Genomic DNA, 23,380 nt, shown 5'->3' on the forward strand with positions numbered 1-23,380 from the left:
TTGTAATAATCATGAAATTAGTTTAAATATAGGAAATTTATACATGAAAAGAAGACTAGGCCTAGTCCCTTTAAATTTTAGCAGACGACACAACAGGATAGATAGTAGAGGGCAGGATATAAGCTTAATAGTGACTCGGCATCCGCAATGATCAATCCTCCATTAATGAATGGTCATCTTACAACAACTTTTACGACTGACTACGAGTGGTCAATCAGCATTTTTGACTGAAACCTAAAAAATTAACAATTGTCATCTAAAATCTTTTAAAGAAGGATTAATATGAATGAGGAGGCCAAAAGACGCGCCAGAACGCAAGGAAGGTTTTCTTTGGATAACAAATGGAACAATAAAGGTTTTTTTTTTTTTTTTGCTCCTGTGGGGGAAATTAACGTGAAATAATTAAAAATTAATTGATTAAATGTGAAATTTAAATAGAATCCAAAAGACCGTCGGATCAGCGTCTAAATAAGAGTTTAAATCAGGATGATGACGATAGATATCAACCTAGACCTAATTTCGCTCCATCACAAAGCAGCAGACAACCACGTTTAAGCTATGAAGGAGGCGGCGCCAGTCCTTCCGTGTCTCTACCTGTAAAATGCACTGATTTCACCGCAAATCATTTCAAGAAATGGGTTATTTTGGATCCCTCAGCAAAAAAACCTTCATTGTAAGTATTTCTATAACACTTTCATTCATTCAGTTTGACAGCCTAACTCGTTAACGATGTTTTTAGAGTCTACTACGACCCAAACTTTTTACACACCGATGAAGCTGATCTTTATTACGAAATGATAAAAACCGGTGTAGATTGGGAACAAAAGGTGCAGTATAGAGATGGAAATGCCGTACCGGTCCCCAGATTAACGTGTTGGTTTGGGCCATTGGCTTATGGCTACGGAAAGGGAATATCCCATAAACCAAATGAAAACTGGTCTCCTCACGCGCGCAAATTAAAAACAAAGATCGAGAATTATTTAAAAGATAATTGCGATGACGAAAATTCGGCCGAATTAAGAGACGCAACTTTTAATTCGGTATTATTAAACTTCTATCGTAATGGCAAGGATGGCGTTGCGTGGCATAGTGATGACGAAACCACTATGGGGGTTTGCCCCACAATAGCCTCAGTATCCTTGGGTGAAACGAGAAAATTCGAATTAAAGAGATATTCCGTAAGACAAAGAGTTTAATTCAATTATTAATTGGAATTAATTTAAATAATATTTAATTCCAATTAAACAACTTGTAGGGTTTTGACGCTGAATGGCGGGTTCATTTAAAAAATGGAAGTTTGTTAATCATGTCTGGTAACACCCAACTGGACTGGAAAGTAATTAGAATTAAATTTAAATAGTAATAGTAATTAATAGACCAAAATAATTTTAATTGTATCAATTTCAGCATCGAGTTCCAACAGAATATCATGATAAACAACCGAGAATCAATCTCACCTTCCGGCACATTCAACCTATTTGAAAAAAACATGAATAAAATACATTTCATCAATTGTAAATTTAATTGTACTTTCACCGCTGATTTTAAATAAAGAAATAAAAAATAATGTCATAAAAAATAAATTGTTCATTTTTTTTTTAACCTGACATCAAGTTATGGGCTTTTATGTCGCTTGTTTATTGGCAGGAACTAGGCTTTCCCTAACTAAGTTGGTTTGGTTTTTACGTTGTAGCATAAGTTTATAAGATATGTTCCCCATAAGTTTGTTTATCACTGGTTACAAACTGGAGCTTATCATGAAGTGAGGGAGGTAGGTCATACTCATAGATTCGAGGTAAAGCGACGCCTGGTGAAGGCTGTCAAAGGCTTAGTACACGGACTAAATAGAGTAGCGTCGGTAGAGAGGGGAGTAGACGGTGTATCCCTCCCTCTAGGCGCGCTTTTGCAAGAGGGGATACTATATGCGCCTGGTAGGGGGGATGACACTGAGCTAAGAGATAGAAGGGTGTGACGTTTGCATACGTAGAACTGACATTACTCTATAGGAGAAGATGGAAATCCTGCAAAAATTAACCACCGAGTGTAGGACTTCAATTCACGTCGCTTCCGTCGTTCTCCAACTCTATCTCGAGCTGTTAGTCTCTAGCATTACGTACTTGTATAGGAAGTGTCATACTTATGGAAGGAACTTATCTTATAAACTTATGGTTGTAGGGGGTGGTGTGAGTGTTTTAGAGCTTCCGTTTGTTGGGTCGGTCGGGTCGGGTGCATCTGTGCGACATATCTTTTATTTTTTTCATTCCACCCTTGTTGGAGGGGATGGGGATGGGGGGAGAAAGAGGGGGGAGCTGAGAGGACTTCCGCTCGGATGGAACCCCTTAACTATTCCCTTCCCCATTGCCACATTTTTCACATCTATCTTTGACAAGATTACTAAATGAGCTTGTTAAACCACGGCGAAACTATTAAACTCCTTCCTCTAATAAGTAATGAATAATAATCACAAGTTGAAAAATTATAAGAACGATAATAAGAGAATCAGTCTGAAGCTGATTAGTGCACGGGGAAAGTGATAATAATTCTAAGAAGATAAAAATACATCCTCCTTAACCATCTGGTCTAGTAAAGGATGCTTTCTCTCTCTTGTCGATCCCGCTGTTCTTAATTCACTCATCATATATTCATTCCTCTTTGGTAGAAGAAGCGAAAATAAATCGGTGTCGGCTGCAGCGACGGCACCCAACCCATCTGTGCATTATAGACGCGCGCGCTTATACACAGTCAATGTAAATTCCCCAGAGTAAAGTACTGGTACTAGCTTAAAGTTGACGCGTGCCGGCGGTGTATAGCACCACTAACGCAAACCCTCCTCCTTCGCCTCCTTTCCCTTCAACCCTCCTTCCTTCGTCGCAATAATTTAAAATTTTGTTCCTGGATCGAGAAAACACAAAACAGCCCTCACCCAAAGACTACAGTCGCTAGTTTTGGGAACGGGAACGGTTGTCATGTCAAGACTTCTCAAATAAACCCGTTGCGACCTTTCAAGTGTCAAAAGTCGATTGAACTACATTAATTGTGTTAAAACAAGTTGAGAAACAACATGAGGGTTGCCGCTAGACCAAAAACGGTTTCACCATGGGATAGCGCCGTTTCCCCAAGAAAAACTAACAAGAGAAAAGGTAAGAATTTAAGTTAATTCTGGAATGGTGTCATTTTATTCAATAAATATGTCACAAATGGGTGTCATGTCCTTCAATGTACCATGCTCGGTGTCATATCATATTTCGAATGAATTAGGTTTGTATCAAAATCTTTTCAACTTCTTTTTCGGTCATATTTTTTAAATTCCCTGACTTTCCGGTGATCTTTAGGTCATATTTTTGAAATTCCTTGACTTTCCGTTGACCTATCAGCCCTATTTTTCAAAAAAACCCGACTTTTCCCGGACATATCAGTCCTATCATCAAATTCCCTTACTATTTCCGGATCTATGTCCGCCAATTTCAAAAAAAAAAAAAAAAAAAGGCTGACGTGTCCAGGATTAGATTATTGGTTACCCCCATTGAATAACTTTTAGAAAGAAAGTGACGTCAAGTTGAGCTGACATAAACATCCCCCGAGTGTGTATAACAAACGTCAAGTACTTGGAAAAATAAAATGGCCTGGTGTGCCTTAAACGTAATTGAAAATGATTTCTGTCTGAAAGACTTACAATGACCCTCCATTGAGAACTCTAAAACCCTGTTCATTAAACCATTCAAAACTCTCCCCAGTCAGTCTATTCAAGTTTGTTTAAAGAATCATTCTTACAATCAATTCCTTTAAGCTTCCTTCCCGCGTTCAGATGTACTTGATAAAATGTGTAAGCCTAAGGCGCATCAATACCCAATGGAAAATCTCGTATAAAACGAAGTAGTCTTTCTAAAAACAGACTGAACAAGAATGTTAACTCAAAATAAATCTTGGAATAAAAAAAGCATTCCTGGAACGCGTTTTTAGCTCCAAGCCATCTGTGTTTTAAATAAAATATTTTGATGAAGGCAGATTATTTTCTATCCTGTAGCTCTCTGGCTCGGCTTGGCCCGTCCCGTCGAGGTACACGTTTACTTGACACCCGAAAAAGTTTTAAATAACACCAGTAACACCCCCCTCCCCCAAACCTGGTATCGTACCGTAAGCCTGGTTCATATGATCCTACCATATTTCTTGGGTCGCTGCACCAGTTAACCCTCTGAAGTATAACCCCTCATTCAAAAGCTGAATAGAAACCTATTTTTAAACATGAATACCATATTTGGTTTTCGGTCTTTTCATAGTTTACGTTTCCAAAGTTAGCATAAATGTGGCGAGTTCAATGAGGTTCAGAAACGTATGGATGGTTTCAGACACGACAATTTACGAGGTTTAAATGTGATTTAAATACTTATGTGAATTAAACATTTACTTGAATGCTATATTTAAAGTTGTTCCTGGCTCTTAAAATGTCTCGCAATCGGAAACAGTCGATCATACTTTTGATAAAGGGCCAAATAAAACACGGTATCATAGATTTGGATTGGGTTTTTCTGTGAATGACGCGCGCGTTTGCGTTGGACGTTTAATTAGACCTTGAAAGGAATAAGTTCCTCTTCTCTTTCCTACCAACTTACTAGCCCAGTAATTTCCCACAATGTTAAGGCACTTTGTTCCGCCTACGAACAACTCCATCCTCCTTTTAACCAAAACTAAAAAGACAAGCGCACAAACAATAATAGGACGCCTACCACTAATTACTTGCCAACCCACTATCTGCTGCCTTTTTTTGGCGACTTCAAATAATTACCATCATGACTAAAACTAAATTGGCCCCTTCCAACGCTTGTTGACACCATCCCCTCTCTAGTCGGGTGCAAAGTGACTAACTAATTTTATTAATTAATTAATTAGTAAAGCAGAATTAATCCTAAACTACTTAAGGCGAAAAATATTTCGGATCGTCTCCAAGGAGTAGTTCACTCTCGCGATTGAAAACTATAACGTCTTTTAAATTTAATCGCGTTCCATAAAAAAGTAGTGAACATCCCCTCGACCGGAAATGAAAATACATACTTTTAGAAGTAGGGTTTGATTTAATTTAAACGTTTAATTATTGTTTTTAAATGGTTCTCATTAACCACACGGTGTTTTTGGGGATAAAACTTAATCCATAATTCAATATTGTAATACGCTAAGTCCAGAAGCTTGTAATTAGAAGTGGAAATATTTAAAATCTCTCAGGTAGCAACAGATGTTACCAAGCCGAGCAAGGGGATTCTAAAAATCAAACCCGAGTGGATGTGAATATCATATTTGCCGAAGACACGGCCGGATGGGACACATACTTAATCGATTTCCTCAATTACTTTCAAGAAGAACCGGCTGCCAATGCCGCATGCGCCTCTCCCTCACCCCGTAAACTTAACATCCGTTGCGATGAACTCGAGAGCGTAAATCTTAAAAACATTAGCGCTTTGGACGCGAAAGCCATTTCAAACGCTAGAGCAACTTTGATTATCCTGTCCCCGGCTTTCATAAATTATATAGAAACGCACGCTGACGTCTACGAACTTTGTAAACTGTTAAAACCAGCCAATACCATCGCTATGTTATGCGGGATTTCTGACAAGGACATTATCTCCGTTCATAGAGCCGCCTTAGTGTCCTATGACGCATGGCCACGATTGGTGGCAAAGAATACCGATAACGAATTCGTTTTGTCATTAGTGCAATCTTTACAAGAAGTTCTGGCAAAGTCCCACGAATCAGCAAAATTAATTAATAAGTTCAATTTGAAATTGACACCCAGAAAGGTCAAAGAGGTTAGTCAGTTAGTTGGGGCTTCGTAGGTTTTGGGCAAAAGTATTTATCTAGAAAGTTTTTTAGGGCCATAACAAAGTTTTCCTTCTCCTGGAACAACCCTTGGATCATATTCACAGAGTACAAGTATTTTTGGAAGGGGATGGCGTTCGCGAAGTACAAGTCAAGCAAAGAAACCCTTATACTTTACAGTTCGTCGTGCCAGGTACTTGATATGCACGCTTATTCGATCCCACCAACTAACTACACTTTCTTTAATCCCAAACAGACGCGTACCTAAAAGTATCCAAAATTCTAAACGTTCATATCAGATGTCAAGGTCGACTACTAGGAGTTCTTCCTTTGAAAGTTGAGTCCCTAATGGGGGAATTGTCCGCCATTTTATCGGCGGTTGATTCTCCGTACGAGTTACTCTGTCGGACATTGGGGTTGGATTCAAGACATCAAGTAGATGCGTTTCTAACAGATAGATTTCGACAAAGAACACCCAGAGGGTTTGATAGCGAATGGATAACTCCACCCCAGTTAACGATGGATAAAACTACCAGTAAATAACAATCCTAACTATCAAGATGGACTAGAACTAACTGCAAATTATCCTTAGTAAAAGAAGAGCTCCCAACATTACTTCACTTCTCGGCGTGTTACGGACTTAAGTCCTTTACGCGACTGCTTCTCGATTCGCCGGGTGGTAATACCGCTTGCACCATTAAAAACGCGAAAGGACTGACCCCGAGTCAACTGGCTAACTACGCCGGCCATAACGACTTGGCATCATTACTTCACGATGCCGAAAAAGGTCAACAACCCAAGAAATTGAGCTACGAAAATCTGGTAGCCGCTACCGCCTGTTGGTCAATTGACAATCAGAGCTACGGTATGTCTCAATAAATTTATTCCAATGACCACGACTTAATTCTCATCCCGGTCTTTAAATAGTTAATATGCCGTCGGAAAGTGAATGTTCCGGGGGAAGTTTCCAAATACCCGAATCTGAAAACCTAAATACAACCAGGGAGGAAGAATGCCAGAGTCAATTCTCACCGACAAAGTCACAGACGGAAATACCACCGCCGTGGGAGGAAACCCAGGAAAGCCACTATCTATCAATGCAGCCAATCAAATCGCCGTCACAATCTCCCGGAGGACCATTACTACCGCACGAAAGGATGTTGGAAGAACTGATGAAAATGAGAGATTCGTGTAACGACCAAGAGCGCGACAGTTATCTGAGCGAAATCAATGAACCATCAGGTACAAACGCTTTGAGAATTTATAGACGCCTTTAACCGTCTCGCCCTGTGACGTCCCTAACTTTGCTAAAAACCATGGCATGAATTATTTCTAGGCGTAGAACCGATTGCTTCTTCGAGTACTTGTTGTAGTAGCGAATGCTTTACTAACAGTCAAAACGAGCTGGCAAAAATATTGGAGAGTTTTAAACAGGGTCGCAGCATCGAGGAAATTGAGAAGGAAGTTCACGAGTGGAAGCGAAAGAATTCGAAGCCTTTACAGGAAGATGAGGTTTGTACCATTTAATTTTTATCATTCAAATGTAACTCTAAACTGAATAACTAAATTCGCTAATAATTCTTCCATTCAGGAATCTCTGAATCTCTTAAGACTGGAATACGAAAAGAAAATCTCAGAGAAAAGTCCCAAATCTCGAAAGAAATGTTTCTTGGACATTAAAGGCATTTTTCCCAATAAGGTCAAACAGGATAAGAAGAAAACTCAAGGGGTAATCATTAGGACTTCAATTTTAAATACAGAAAACCCGGGTTAACGTTTTAGCATAATTTAGATGGTGAATTCCACGTCAAATACTTCATTATCATCGATGGAGAATGTTGAGACAAACCCGGCAGGAAAAAAATCGCCCAAAATTAACTCTAGAAAACCATTACCCGTCCCGAGGACTACTCTATCCCTAGAGGATTTCGACCCTTCAAGACCAAACAGTACAATCAGTAGTTCAGGATCCAGAGCTAGTAGGTTATTCCAAATCCAAAATTAGACCGCAATGAATTGAAATAAATCCAATAGGTACCGCTTCTAATCTAAGCAATTTGAGCGCGGGAAGCGTTTACGATAGCGGAAATCAAACTGATTCTTGCGATGAATTAAATACCAAAAAGGTTAGTTAGTAAGATGTCTTAAAATACGCGTTTTAATTTACAATATAACTTTATTTTGTTCCCCAGCCTTACGTCAATCAAAGTATTATCCAAAGGACATTGCTAAACTTGAAGCCGAATTCCCTGAACAAGTACTCATCAAAACCAATGAAAGCTCCGGCGCCTCCGCCGCGTATTCGAAGATCCCCAAATTGCGTAGAGTCCGTGGAAGAACATTATTCTCACCCTAGACACAGTTTCGATACGTGTGCCAATTTCGCCAATCAATGCCCAACTCAATCACCCGAAAACAGAATTTCCCAACAAGGATATGTCAGTCCCGATTTTGCAGTCGCTTGTTTTCACAGATTTAAACAAAATCAGTCAGGTAAGACAAGTGTCGAATGACTTTTACGCGACACCAAGTGTTCTTTAAGCAATAAGGGTTTTACGCATAGCTTCCTACAAGTTACGAAGCCTCCCAAGGTTTTTAATCAAGGCTTACAACAGGGTTTCACGCAAATGTTCTTAAAAATAATTTACGCCTAGATTTCTATAAGTTAACCAAAGACTCCAACAAGTACTAACGAAAGAATGCCTAACTATATTCCAGTACCAAATTTATGCAAAGCCCAATCAAATCAGTCGCTGAACCCTAGTAGAGTCAGCGCTTCATCATGCTACGACGAGGATTGTTACTGGATCCCTCCTCCACCCATCCCAGTTTACCGCAAAACCTCAGCGCCCACATTGGAAACATCCCCTAGAAGGTGCGTCCCCGAATTGGACTATGATATGCCTAAACCCTCGGTCATCTTCACGCCTCCCAATCCCAAATGCGCGAGCAACGCCTTCTTCCCGGACCAAGAATGCCATTACTATTCCATTCCCAGATCGGTTCAAACCGTCGAAACAAGTCACTCTTTAGATGACATCCCATCGGAAGCCCCGCCACCGCCTCCCCCAGTGTAGTAGTAGTAATAATAATTTTAAGATACTGTTAACTTTATAATTGTCCTTGCGTTATTTAACTGTCCATTTTATACCGTCACGAAATAAACTGGTTTTAATAAAGAAAAAAGATCATCTACCTGATTTACTTCCTGGCTCGGGAACTTCTTCTGACCTCTAAGTCCGGCGGTGGTTTGTATCTATTTCGTTTCTTGGGCGGTGGTTTATCAACTACTTCCGGTTCCGCGGGTTCGTTAACTACATTAGTTTGTACGGGGTTATCACCATCCCGTTGAGCTTGATAAGTCTTTCTACATTGTAGCAGAAGAGCCAATCTTTGACGATCAGTTCTTTTCTTGGATCCACGGGAAACCTTTCTGACAACTTTTCCAGTATTTGTTCTTAGCACTTCCGTATCTTTGTGCAGACGTTTCACGATTTCTTTCATCTCTTCGGCGGAAGCGATGTCTCCATCAGGCGGAGGAACGATGGATAAAACCCCGGGCCAAAAGAAGATACTGACGAATCGACGACGCAGAACATTATAAGCTTCTCTCATTTTACGCAAATCGTCACAAGTACACTTTTGGTGACATTCGGAGGTTGTCGCTTCGGAGTCAGAGTCCGATTGCGTGTTAGTAGATGTACCAGGATCACTCTGGTCAGATGGACCTTGGTTATTTTGAGTAGTGGAGGGACGTCGTACGCAATGGCGACACACTATGGGGCTTTTCCCAACAATGGCGTTGACGTATTTAGTGGAGTTCATACTCATGGCCATTTCAGCCAATCTAGCCCGATCAACGACCAAGATTTGAAAGGATTCCAATATGTCCATCATGGGTAACAAGACGCTTTGAGGGTACTTGGAATTGGTCTCGTTGGGGGACAGTTGGTAAGACGTTTCGCGCGCAACTTTGGTCGCTATTTGCAACAAATGCTCTTGGTTTTTGTTGGGTCTACCACCAACATACGTCGTTTCCTCCTCAGTTTCTTGGTTGACGCGTTGAAGACCCAACGCCTCGTGTATTATATTGCAAGTAGCGTTGAATTGCGCCTCTCTAACACCGCCAAACACTGGCAAACACGAACGCGCGGACATTGAACAAAATGACTGAAGACGGACAGAGAAACGGACAAAAGATATTGTACTCACTTTTAACGGTTCTGGTTCTTTCGGGGTTAAAGTTCAGGATACTGTAAGATTGGCACAATAGGCTATCGATTTTGGAATCTATCTCTTGTTCGGTACGCGTTTTTTTCTTGCGCGGACTACCGCTTTCTTCAATCTTATCATCGTTGATATGATTTTGACACATAATAGAGACTTCGCTTATAAGAAAATCCAATTCGAAATCGGACAAGGGCGGGATATCGATCGAGTCATTAGCGTCGTAACATTTGGGATAGTACTTTTTCAAACTTTGGGCTCCACCGTAATATCTCTTATTACTTTTGGTATGTTCCTTCATCCATTTCAATCGATCCAACATGTAATTACGGAAAAAAACGCGTCGTTGGAACAGAATTTTGTTGGAGAATGAAGGAACAGTTTTCCAAGTGTAACTGGGATCGTCCTGTTGACAATTTTAACCGATTAACGACGACTAAGGCAAGCCTACTCTTAACTATAATCGCGAGGACTTACAATTCTTTCGACAGCATTGGGATTGTAATCTAAAATAGACTTGTACCTCGAACTAAGCTGATGCGCGAGTCGGTTATGAAACTCTTTCCGAACTTCTCGCCAACTAACTGAACAAACGACGAGTTCAATTAAATTAAATTAATTAACTTAATTTAACGCTGGGTATGCAAGGTAATTAAGCGCGCTCTACTTACATCCGTGTTTAATGGCGGATTTTATTAATTTGCGATCATCTTCCGTGGTAAATTTCTCAGGTTCGCGATATTCAATACTATTTCGAAATCGGTTGGAGATTTGATGAGTTGTACGATTCGGGACGTGGTTAGTGTATTTTTGGTAATTTTTCCCGTATTTTAAAGAGCACAGGAAAAGCAGCTTCAAAATTTAAAATAATATTGTTTTTTTCATAAGGCCAAGGCTTAACGCTGTATATTTTTCAAAAGGCCAAGGCCCTAAAAGCTTAACACTATTTAGCAAATCCATCTCCATCCTTATAACTAAGTAATCAGCCTTAACTAAAGCTAATTATAACTAAATATATTATTATTCATATTAGTTTGATGATAATTTTCCATTTCTTGCAGTAAGTAGTTTTATCACGATTTTGTCATGATTGAGCCCTATATTTCATAAGGCCAAGGCTTAAAGACTTAACGCTATTTAGCAAATCAAATCCATTCTCATCCTTATAACTAAGCAATAATTCTTTAAAATACACCGTAATCAGCCTTAAATAAAGCTAATTATAACTAAATATATTATTATTTATATTAGTTTTGTACTTTAAATATTATATTTTTCATTTATCGCAAGTAGTACTAGTTTTACCGCGATTTGTCAACGAGGCCTATATTTATCACTATTTACCCTAGATGGCGCTCAAAACGACTAACGCGTATAAATATAAAATATTGAGCCCTATATTTCATAAGGCCAAGGCTTAAAGACTTAACGCTATTTAGCAAATCCATTCTCATCCTTCTAACTAAGCAATAATTCTTTAAAATACACCGTAATCAGCCTTAAATAAAGCTAATTATAACTAAATATATTATTATTTATATTAGTTTTGTACTTTAAATATTTCTCATTTCTCGCAACAGCGATTTGTCAATGAGGCCTATAATTATCACTATTTGCCGTAGATGGCGCTCAAAACCATATGGCGCGAAATTTAAATTTAAAACTTACCAAATCTTCCGCGATGTTAAATTTTCCATTACAAATTTGGGAAATGTTAATATCTCGATAATGACGTCTCAATTTTATCGCGTGACGATTAGGAAAATGATGACAAATTTCAGACCATAGAATTTCACCCTGAACCGTGTATTTCTTTACCAAACTCAACAGTTTCTCGTCCTCTTCCTTTGAATATGGACTGAAAAAGAAAAAAACAAAGAAAAAATAAATTAAATTAATTAATTAATTACAAAAAATGCTTCATTTTAAAATTATTAAACATGACTTACTTATTATGTAAATTATCAACCTGAATTTTACGATGAAAATGAATGAAACATGATATAGAATTTCTTCCAGTCTGAAATAAATAAAACAATTAATTTATTAAATAATGTAATTAATACTATGTAATTATAATTAATTTAATCTTACATTTAAATCTCTGGCGATGGAATCCCAATCATGACCTTGATATTTTTCAACTAATTCACGTAGATTATCTTCTTCCTCGTCAGTAAAAGGGTCTTGTTTCACAGCTGGATTAACAAAATATTTCCACATTAATCTGCAAGAAACGTCACTGTGTTTCCCCAGCATCTAAATTAATTAATTAATTAATTAAATTATTTAATTACAAGAAGCATAATAAATAAATAAATAAAGAGTTCTTACAATTGTGACTGAGATATGATACCAATCAATATCAATCTTATTAATTTCACGGGAAAAAAGAACTTCATCGGAATAATTCCCAATCTTTACAATTTCATCATCAACTTCTTTTAATTTGGCAACAATTTCTTGCTCAGCTTCATTTTCAGCCTCATTTTCTTCATCCTCAGCTTCAGTATCATTTTTTTCTCTCTTTGTTTTAATTGCCTGTCGTTTTGTCATCAAATTTAATTTTCTTTCCATTAATGGTGTCATTAAATTCTTTAGTGTCACTGTTTTGACACTTTTTCGTAATAATTCCTTCTCATTCTTGTACCCTAATTAAAAATAAATCCCTAATTAAATTAACTATATTAAAAACCAAAATATAATTATAAAAGTTCCTAGTCTTACAAAGTAAAGGAGGCAATACGTAATTTTCCAATTCACCATTAGCTACTTTAATCTCATAATCCTCATTTTTAGTGCAAAACTGCAATGACACATAGTCATAGTCATTTTGATTAAAAGTACAATTAAATAATGAAATAATTAATTAAGAAAATTAAGCTTACAAAATCATTTTCATCTCTAAAATATGGGGCAGCGATAAATTTGACTTGTTTAGGTAATCTACTGTATCTTGGAATAGATGTCTCATCATTGGCAATAGTGTAAAGATCATCTTGTAAGAGTTTCTGCCAATTGATATCCCATTCAGAAACGTTTAATTGAAATATATGCTTAACAAAAAGGTGTACCTGTCTCTCATTATTAGCCTGAAGAGCATTTTCTAACTGATTAATAATGTCAATTAAATATTCTTGATACATCTGGTTAGATACTAAACAAGCCTCTAAACTTGTGGCATCAAAACTCCCCTCATTCTTTGAGGTTTTGAATCGAGAACTGTGGTTCTCATCAATTATTAAGGAGGCTAAATCGATTTAATAATTAGCCTTAATTTTAAATTTAAACCTAATAGGGACTTGGCAGTACCACGTCATGCAATGTCACGCTACCTTCCACTAGTGCTAAAAAACATACCAGGAGGAGGGGCTTATATAGCTTTCATTCTGTTAAATAACATACCATAATGGCGCTGGGGGAGGAGTTAAGCCCGAATTGCCAAGTCCCTATTACACATACCATCATTTGAATCTTCAAAATCTTCATCTTCACTACTGTAAAATTCTTCAGGTTCAGGTTTAACTTTTATTTCTTGAAAATCTCGACTGTCAACGTCATCTTCCTCTTCTTCTTCTTCTTGTTCATCATCAGAATTTTGAATGTATTTACTTAAATAAGCTAGATTTAAATCTAATTCCATATCATGTTGCTCTAAATCCATGTTTTTCTCAAATATTTTACTTAAGCCTTGGCCAAAAAGCCAAACTTTACCCTCAAAGTATAATAAAACTAGGCTTAACGTTTAATAATTTTCATATATTGCTTGTGGTTTTTACTGGCATTTATTAGAGTGTATACTCAACCTTTGTGATGTTTAAATTTTAAATAAACGAGTGTTAATTATGTTTAGTCCAAAGAAATTTTTCCCAGGCTACGTTTGACATATGTCGTCTGCTTACGTCTCATACCGGCCGGCTGTTTTTTCCACCAATCAAGTCGTCAAATTGAAAAGCGGGAAATTTTAAATAAATTTTAACACGTGGTGAGAGTGTAGATATGTATTAGAATTTAAGACTGAAAATTTTAATTACTGTATTGTTAATCATCAATGAAATAAATTTAAAATATGATAAAAGTTTTAGTAAATAAATTAATTTAACATTATAAAATGTAATTTAATTTTATTGTAAAAATAATTACTTTGGAAGTATTTCTTAGAAATTAGTTATTTTTAGTCAGATCAAATTACTTTTCCAAGGTTGTATATTTTTGAAAGAGCGAAAAATACATTTGGATCTCGATGAAAAAGAGAAAGAAACCTTACAAGTACAGACAGTTGAAAACAGTGCCATTACCCTAATACCTTTTCCCCCAAGTAGTCCCCCCAACACGATGATGTAGGTCGACAAAGACCATTCTCCAATCTTGTTAGGTAGAAAGGCACAGCTGGATGGAGCCGGACGAAATTAACGAGCACTCCTTAATTCGTCCGTGAAAAGAAATGTCCTTAAAAACTTAGCAGAATTAAGTAGAGGGTGGGCTGGTTTGATTACCAGCGTAGATCAGATTCTAGAGTTTAGAATAAACTAAACGGAGACAATGGCCAACGATAAGAAGGGCAGCCGAATGAGCAAAATGAAGGAAAGCGAAGAAAGACTAGTGGCCGTAACGGCCAGTCAAAAGATTAGGAATCGAGAACTGACCGTCTTCGAGAAGAAATTTCTACTATTCGTACAACGGGGAGATGTCATCCAGGTTAGAAAGTAAGTAAACAATTGTTAAGGGAGAAATGGGACTCTTCAATTAAGACATATTCGAAGCGGAATACATTTGTTTCAATTAGTTCTAGAAGTTAGCTACTTTAAACGAAACACACCGGGGTTCTTTTACCTCAAGTGGCTAGCTTCTAATAACAATTGGTAGTTTGTCCATGGCGTGTCCATTACTCTTATAGAAAGAACGAAATGACAACGAAGATCTTGGCTTTGTTTTTCAGAATCTTAGAACAGCATAAAAACAATCCCCGTCTCGATATAAACTGTACGGATCCTTTGGGTCGAACCGCCTTAGTAGTTGGCATTGAAAATGAAAATATGGAGTTGATAAGCCTTCTATTGGAGTACAAAGCGACTGCGGGCGACGCCCTGTTGCACGCCATCAGCGAAGAATACGTCGAAGCGGTAGATGTACTCTTACAATACGAAGAAAGAGTCCACGAACCCGGGAAACCTTACGTAAGAAAGCGGTCATTGGGGATTAAGAATGTCTTTTCTAATCCGATTTTATTTCTCTGTCCATTTTCGCAACCGGTAGAGTTGGGAGGCTGTCGAATCGAACAGCGCCTCCTACACTAAAGATATTACGCCCCTGATTTTAGCCGCTCACAGGGACAACTACGAAATTATTAAACTTTTATTGGACAGAGGCGCTTCGCTTCCGGTTCCGCACGATGTCCGATGTGCCTGCGACGAATGCGTGGTCAATTCCAAAGAGGATTGTCTCAGACATTCCCGAGCTAGGATTAACGCCTACCGGGCTTTGTCCTCACCCTCCCTCATTGTCCTGTCCAGTAAGGACCCCATCCTGACGGCCTTCGAGCTCAGTGCCGAAGTTAAACGGCTTAGTACTATCGAAAATGAGTTCAAAATAGAGTACAAGGTGAATGTCTCTCTTTAGCCTAACTTCAAAAGTTAATGCTAAGGGAGATTTTGTTAATTCTTATCAGGAACTGAGAGCCAAACTTCAAAAATTCGCCACGGCTTTACTAAGTCACGCCAGAGCGTCCCACGAACTCAGCGTTTTACTCAACTACGACCCGAATTCCGTCAGCTTCGAACCCGAAAGCCGAATGCAATTGGAGCGATTGAAACTAGCCATTAAGTTCCAACAAAAATCGGTACAGTTTTCCAGTAGAGTTCTTTGGTGATTACATCTATACGAATTACATTTCCCCCAAAGTTTGTAGCTCATTCGAGCGTTCAGCAGCTACTAGCGTCAGTTTGGTACGAAGGGATGCCCGGTTTCCGCCGAAAAGGCCCATTGGGTCAAATAGCCGAGATCGGAAAACTAGGAATCATGTTTCCCGTATATTGCACGGCTTACCTACTGGCCCCTGAAAGTGAATTGGGAATGAAAATGAAACAACCCTTCATCAAATTCATAGCTCATTCATCATGTTATAGCTTCTTCTTAAGTCAGTTGAGACAAGCTAAAATCAACGTTCAAAAACCTAACTACACTGATGTCGTATGTTTCAGTGGTTCTAATCATGGCTTCCCAAAGAGCGGAATCCATAGCCGTCGACTTCATTGGTCCCGATTGGTTAAAAGAATGGATGGATGATTACAACAGGCGCGAGAGAGGAAAGTACCCGATGATACTAGAAACAGTTACACTAATTTTCATAATGGGTAGGTAACAGGTTCGCGTACTAGCGCGAGGCAAACATACTTTGCAACCCGTTGTCCTTCTACGATACAGGTTATATTTGGAGCGAAATCAAGGAACTATGGGACGAAGGAATTATAAATTACACCAGTGATATGTGGAACGTTTTGGACGTCATTGCCAATGTATTTTACATCACCTGGATTGCCATGAGGGTAGTCGCCTGGTACTTGGTAAATTGAAATTAAAACCAAAATGAATCTATCGACAACTTCTGAAGAATAAATAATTTCCAATCTAGGTTCAAAGAGAATTGTCCCTAGGTTACGAACCTTATATACCTAGAGAAGAATGGCATCCTTACGACCCTATGTTAATATCTGAAGGAATGCTCGGGGCAGCCATCATTTTTAGGCAAGTAACCCGGAACTATCATTCACGTTTAACTGAAAATCCTTTCTTTTCAGCATCCTTAAACTAGTCCATATCTTTTCGATCAACCCACACTTGGGACCTCTTCAAATCTCATTGGGGAGGATGGTCTTCGACATTATCAAGTTCTTCTTCATCTACACTTTAGTCGTCTTCGCATTCGGTTGCGGTATGAACCAGTTGCTATGGTACTACGCCGAAAACGACAAGAACCTCTGTTACAGTCTACCCGGCGAGAAACCCAACCCTGATGCTGATATGTCCTGCGAAATTTGGAGACGATTCGCCAAGTTAGTTTACTACAATTTGTGACAAATGTTTTGGTTGACATAAAATGACCTCTTTATTATAGCTTGTTCGAGACGTCGCAGAGTTTATTTTGGGCTAGTTTCGGACTGGTGGAACTGTACAACTTCGAACTGAATGGGATTCAATCTTACACTAGATTCTGGGCCATGTTAATGTTCGGTAGCTATTCCGTTATAAACGTAGTGGTCTTACTAAATCTACTCATCGCTATGATGAGTAATTCTTATCAGATCATTTCGGTAAGAACAAAAGTGGAACGCGGATATAATAAGCCTTAATTACCTCTAATTAGGCTTAATTATTAAAGTTTTCATTTCGTACGTAGGAAAGATCCGATATGGAATGGAAATTCGCTAGGAGTAAACTATGGATGAAGTACTTCGAAGAAGGTGACACGTTACCACCTCCTTTTAACATCATGCCAAGTACAAAGTTATTAAGACGTTTCTTTGGATGTACCGTCAAACCACCTTCGGTTTCCTTCAAGGTAAAATTGACCCCGAACCTTTGAAGATACGAGTTATTAATTGGACTAATTTCAGATCAAAGAAAATAAATCTAGAGAAGCGGAATACGAGGTTAGTTTATATTTTCTAAAAACTTGCTTTTCAACTTTAATTAAATGGAATACATCCGTTAGAAAGTAACTCGAAGCTTAGTCCGACGTTACGTCACCAATCAGCAGCGAGAAGCCGAAAGTAAAACTGTGACGGAAGATGACGTCAACGAAGTGAAACAGGACATCGCTACATTTCGATACGAATTGTTCGCAGTACTTAAACAAAATGGGATGAACCTTTCCAGCATTCATTGCGAGAAGGACAGTAAGTTTTCTACTTAAACTCGCACCATAAAGGTCATATTGGCTAAATATAATTCATTTTGGCAGCTGGTCGTAAGGAAAGGGAATTCGAACGCCGACTTTTGAAAGGTTTTAACATCGGTCTGGTCCAAACGGTAGTCGGGGCTGTTATTCGTCAAGGCACGGGAAAGAAAAACTTCGACATTTTAAGGAAACTGACTGGAAAACGTGGCAAAGCTAAACGCAACTGGAACGCCATCGTCACCGCCGCTAAAGAAAAGCAGTCGCAAATCGGATCTAGTCATCCCAGCCATAGCGGAAGTTTGAAAGAACTCAGAGATCGCATCATGAGCGAGAAAGAACTCGAAGAAAAGAGAATCAACGACGCTCCATTAACCAAGGTCAAGCTAATGGCCGCCTTAGCCCGCAAGGCGCGTATGGACGCGGAAAAAGCTAAAGCAGACGCCCTAGGTAGCCCTGCCATACAAAAGGATGATTCAACATCCAGCAAAATCCTACAAGAGTCGAAAAAGGGTCAGTTAACGCATGTCCAAGAACTTCCGTCGAACGGAACCCATCAATTGGTACAAGCGGATGTTACTCCAGATATCCCTCAAGTTGAGAAGCAGGACGATGTTTTCCCAGCTGATATCCAAGAGGAACCTCATTTAGAGGCTGTAGAAGCGTCAGCCATGGAACGGATGTCGACAGCAATGGGAGGCCAAATCAACCAGGCCTTCCAAGACGATGAAGCGAATTATTCCCGGGGAACTACCCGAGATAAAGTAGCTTTGATCGAGTCCAAAAAGGGGGAAACTGCTAAGGAGAAGAGGAAAGGTTTACACGTCAGGATATCCTTGGACGAATTAGACCCCGTCAAGGAGGAACCGTCTTCATCTGTCCAACCAATGAGACCAACACCATCTTCATCCACGATGGAGGTTCAATCAGTAAAACCACCTCAGCAGGAAGTACTCGAATTCAAACACCCGACGGAAATTAAACAAGTTAGAAAAGGACCATGGATTTAGTACGTGATAAAAACTCTTCAAGAACAAAAATTCTTAATCATATTTTTGGGATCGTTAAAATTATAGTTAACGTTAAATTTTCGAATATCTTATAGATCCAATTTTAAATTGGGTTTTATGTAGACGAAAATTATGCACTGTTGCTTTAAATAATAAAATTATAAAATGTTAAAATTTTGCCTCTTTTATTTTCAAAAATAATTAATCTAACCGTGAAACGGCAGAACCTATCCTTTGGTAGTACTAAATACTACGGCCAGTTTCTGTTTTGCGCCATTAGGCCATGTCCCTGAGTATTAGCAGCCTTGAAAGACGTTAATCAATATAGAGTTCTTCAAAAGTGGGTCCGAATAGTCTAGCCAAATATACATGTAGGAAAAAGACATACCTTTAAGAGACGTAAGATTATAGATGCTCCCATACTGTTCTTGGAATGACACCCTTTTTTTTAATAAGTATTTGGGCCGACGAAAAGTTCACCCATAGGTGAGGAAACCCTACAAAGTTCCTGTTACTTGTCAGTCCTATATTTTACACCTACAATAAATGTTCCAAAGCGTTAAACCAATTATAAGAAAAGAAGGCGAAGCGGCCTTTGAACAAAGAAAGAAAGAAAAATAAATAACCAAAGAATCATAAAATCTATATTGACTTAGAATAGAACGGTTGCTAACATGAAATCAGAATAAAAGTTGTCTAAACATTTCCAGGAATTTAAAAGTCATGGAAAACTCGCAGAATAGTAAGCTTTTGTGTAGATCCAAGTCTAGGAATTTAATGTTCACATTATATAACCGTTCTTGTTTCCCCTATTAGGCGCTGGTTCCAGACGAAAGTCGGTCGGATTACTAAGTCAAACTCTAGTAATTAAAAATGACGATGGTACGGACCAAGAAGAAATGTACCAACACCCAGCCACCAGGAGGTTAAGTCCATTGGAAAAGAGATATCTCTTGGCCGCGGAACACGGGGATGTGGCCACCGTTAAAAAGTAATTGTTAACGGGCCTGAATTACTTGCTCCTCTAATTGTAATAAAACTGTCTTTTAGAATCTTGGAGAAATGTAAAAGCGCGCCATCATTAGAACTGGACATAGATTGTATGGACCCCCTGGGTAGAACCGCCGTGCGAATGTCAATTGACAACGAAAACCTAGATATGTTGGAGACCCTCTTAGCTTTTGGAGTACATCCTAAGGATGGACTTCTACACGCGATAAACGCCGAGTTTGTCGAGGCTGTTGAATTACTAATAGAATACGAAGAATTTCACCATAAAGATGGTAAACCTTACGTAAGTGTGAAAGTGCGTACTATCCACGGACAAAAGCACTAACTTAAGTTTCAATTACTCACGCAGAGTTGGGAACAAATGGAGATCGGTTTAGCTTCCTTCACGCCCGAAATCACTCCCTTGATCTTGGCGGCTCATAAAGACAACTACGAGATTCTAAAACTGCTACTGGACCGTGGCGCGTCGCTACCACTAGTTCACGATGTGAAATGTAGTTGCAGAGAATGTAAAATCGCCACTCAGACCGATTGCCTGAAACATTCCCGTTCGAGAATCAGTTCTTACAAAGCTTTAGCGTCTCCTTCTTTAATTTGTCTATCGAGTATGGACCCTATCTTCACTGCCTTTGAACTCAGCTACGAATTGAGAAGACTCAGTGGCACGGAGAATGAATTTAAACAGGAATATCTTGTAAATAGAAGCGGGAGAAAAAACTTTAACTAGAGATGTAAGTTTATTTCGTTTTCTCTTAACAGGGGCTGCAAAAACAATGTCAAAAGTTCGCCACTGATTTGGTGGACCAAGTTCGAAATTCGGAGGAGTTAGAGGCAGTTTTGACCTACGATGGAGCCGAGTCTAAAATGAAGGGCAAAGACACGTCATCTATGCGTCTACCCAGGATCGAAATGGCCATCAAATATAAACAGAAAACGGTTCGTTAGATTCGTTTACTAGTTGACCTAAAATTTATACGTTTTTCCGGTTCAGTTCATAGCGCACGCCAACGTCCAACAATTACTGATGAGTATCTGGTACGAGGGAATGTCCGAATTCAGACGAAAAAGTAGCGCCAACCAAATGCTAGAGATTCTAGGCATCGGGGTTATGTTCCCATTATACGCTTCTCTGTACATGCTTTGTCCCACGATTACTATTTGTTCACGTATAAGAAAACCTTTCTTCAAATTCATAATGCATTCCTTCTCTTATCTGTTCTTTCTACGTAGGTTTTGCGTCGAAACTCAAGACCCACGAAGATTAAATTAACCTAATTGATCATTTTCCTTCATAGTTTTGTTAATCTTGGCGTCGCAAAGAGTCGAATCCCTCATTATAGAGCTACTTGGTACGGAAGACATGAAGTTAGAGATGAAAGACGAAATGAGGAAACAAAGAGGACAAATTCCCACCATCACCGAGTTCGGAATCTTGCTTTTCGTCATAGCTCATATCACGGAAGAAGTTAAAGACGTTTGGAGAGTGGGTTTCTTCGAGTACTTTGGCAATATGTGGAACATCATAGATAACATGAGAAACACCATGTACGTTGTCACCATCGCCTTAAGAACCTGGGCCTACATCCAGGAAAGAATGGAGGCTTACGTCAACCCCGATTCTGTCTACATTCCGAGAGAAGCTTGGGACACTTTCGATCCAAATTTGTTAGCCGATGGCTTTTTCGCCGCTGGAAACATCTTCGCGTAATATTTTTAATTCAGTAGTATTCTGAAATACATATTAAGCGGCAACTCTTTAATTTTTGCAGAGCGATAAAACTTGTTCACATGTTTTCGATAAACCAGTACTTGGGTCCATTGCAAGTGTCGTTAGGTAGAATGGTCATCGATATCATCAAGTTCTTTTTCATCTACACTCTGGTCTTGTTTGCGTTCGCTTGCGGGATGAATCAACTCATGTGGTATTACTCTGATCTAGAGAAACAGCAATGTTTCTCCGGGAACAATGGCGAAGCGGACTGGGATAAACACAGGGACAACTGCATCGCTTGGAGAAGATTCTCAAAGTAAGACGACGACGATTATTAGATCATGGTACTTAGAAAGGTACTGAGTACATTTTGTTTATTGTTTCAAAGCTTGTTCGAGTCGTCGCAAACTTTATTCTGGGCCAGTTTTGGTTTAATCGATATTGGTAATTTCGATTTAACCGGTATAAAAGATTACACTCGATTTTGGGGTCTTCTTATGTTTGGAAGTTACTCTGTAATTAACGTGGTTGTCCTCTTGAATCTATTAATCGCTATGATGAGTAATTCCTACCACATAATATCCGTAAGTTACCAACAGGACGTGTAAATCATTAGAAAAAGCTTAACACTAAATAAGCTCTCGCGTCTTTAATAGGAACGTTCCGACGTAGAATGGAAATTCGCTCGTACCAAACTCTTCTTAAATTACTTCGAAGAAGGTGGAACACTTCCCCCACCGTTTAATTGTTTACCGAATGTTAAACACCTTATGAAACTCTTCACTTGCAAATTATGCAAATGTTGCAAATGCTGCAAATCTGACGACGAGCCCCTTTCAAACGTAATGAAATTAATCTACTTGTTTAAGACATTGAAAAACTAACCTTCCAATTTTACCATAGGATAAGAATGCCCAAAAAACCGAAATAAAGTATCAAATAGTCATGCGCAACTTGGTATGGAGATACATCACTGAACGTCAACACCAATTGGAACACCGTTCAGTCACCGAAGATGATATAAATGAAATCAGACAAGATATCAACACGTTCCGATATCAGATGTTAGACGTCTTCCAAAACAACGGGATGGATACGGCTAATATTCGTGCCGATAGGATGGAAAGTGAGTAATTAAGTCTCACAGGGGAACTTACTAAATGTTACTGACAATGTTTGTCTTTCGCAGCTGCTGGCAAGAAAATCAAAATCAGGGAACGTAGATTACTTAAAGACTTTAGTATCAGTTTGGTGGAAGATACGGGTAAAAAAGATCAGGCCACCAACGACGAGGTTGTTCGTCGTAAATTCCAGGAGCTGACCAGGACGGCAAGTGGAAAAAAAACGGTTCCTAACCGCAGTTCTTTAAAATGGCGCGAACTAATCTTCTCAAGTGGCTCTCCCATTGGGAAAACCAAGAACAGACACACCATGATGAAAACGGACAGTATAAAACAACGTCTCGAGAACGAAATCAGTATGCAACTCGAAAATAGACTTCGCCGGAAATCAAGATCCATCGAATACCTTCCTGGAATTCAGGATAAGAAAGGACAAGTCATCGAATGCAAACAACCATCCGCCACGGTTGCAATTACCATTACCGACACAGAATACAAGAAAAAAGTTGGATTTGACGTTGGTTCTAAAGCTCAGGACAGCGTGAAACAAAAACAAGGATCTTATGTCCCGGAAACGAAAATTAAACCACCGGAAGCT

The 23,380-nt window shown here is 38.9% G+C and overlaps 4 protein-coding genes across 4 annotated transcripts; 3 read left to right on the plus strand and 1 right to left on the minus strand.

Moving 5' to 3' along the window:
- The first annotated feature begins 134 nt into the window (after positions 1–134).
- On the plus strand, positions 135–1,583 carry LOC149690701 (alpha-ketoglutarate-dependent dioxygenase alkB homolog 3-like). The gene is made up of 5 exons (XM_089870312.1): positions 135–355; positions 439–673; positions 740–1,178; positions 1,256–1,336; positions 1,408–1,583. The coding sequence occupies exons 1-5, from the start codon at positions 283–285 to the stop codon at positions 1,480–1,482; spliced, it is 903 nt and encodes a 300-aa protein (XP_089726438.1). The 5' UTR covers positions 135–282; the 3' UTR covers positions 1,483–1,583.
- Pbp95 (proximal sequence element A Pbp95) lies at positions 1,370–13,922 on the minus strand. The gene is made up of 13 exons (XM_089870294.1): positions 13,498–13,922; positions 13,110–13,285; positions 12,924–13,046; positions 12,763–12,841; positions 12,370–12,686; positions 12,130–12,294; positions 11,985–12,055; positions 11,704–11,893; positions 10,707–10,887; positions 10,513–10,619; positions 10,021–10,441; positions 9,005–9,941; positions 1,370–1,474 (listed from the first exon to the last, which is right to left on the minus strand). Exons 1-12 carry the CDS (start codon positions 13,697–13,699, stop codon positions 9,010–9,012), a joined length of 2,964 nt encoding a protein of 987 aa, XP_089726420.1. The 5' UTR covers positions 13,700–13,922; the 3' UTR covers positions 1,370–1,474; positions 9,005–9,009.
- On the plus strand, positions 2,370–9,001 carry stumps (DBB domain-containing protein stumps). The gene is made up of 12 exons (XM_089870295.1): positions 2,370–3,140; positions 5,218–5,798; positions 5,863–6,001; positions 6,065–6,343; positions 6,401–6,673; positions 6,736–7,050; positions 7,145–7,320; positions 7,400–7,537; positions 7,601–7,787; positions 7,843–7,934; positions 8,001–8,301; positions 8,527–9,001. The coding sequence occupies exons 1-12, from the start codon at positions 3,062–3,064 to the stop codon at positions 8,883–8,885; spliced, it is 2,919 nt and encodes a 972-aa protein (XP_089726421.1). The 5' UTR covers positions 2,370–3,061; the 3' UTR covers positions 8,886–9,001.
- A 507-nt stretch (positions 13,923–14,429) lies between the features above and the next one.
- On the plus strand, positions 14,430–19,090 carry LOC149690704 (transient receptor potential protein-like). The gene is made up of 14 exons (XM_089870319.1): positions 14,430–14,741; positions 14,975–15,212; positions 15,292–15,636; positions 15,704–15,874; positions 15,937–16,171; positions 16,236–16,388; positions 16,459–16,598; positions 16,667–16,779; positions 16,833–17,087; positions 17,150–17,345; positions 17,432–17,593; positions 17,649–17,684; positions 17,747–17,930; positions 17,996–19,090. The coding sequence occupies exons 1-14, from the start codon at positions 14,578–14,580 to the stop codon at positions 18,937–18,939; spliced, it is 3,336 nt and encodes a 1,111-aa protein (XP_089726445.1). The 5' UTR covers positions 14,430–14,577; the 3' UTR covers positions 18,940–19,090.
- Positions 19,091–23,380: the final 4,290 nt, after the last annotated feature.

Source organism: Phalangium opilio, unplaced genomic scaffold, assembly GCF_054372755.1.
Source record: "Phalangium opilio isolate 3A_F unplaced genomic scaffold, DU_Popi_V2 ptg000031l_1, whole genome shotgun sequence".
In the NCBI taxonomy this organism is placed as follows: Eukaryota; Metazoa; Arthropoda; class Arachnida; order Opiliones; family Phalangiidae; genus Phalangium; species Phalangium opilio.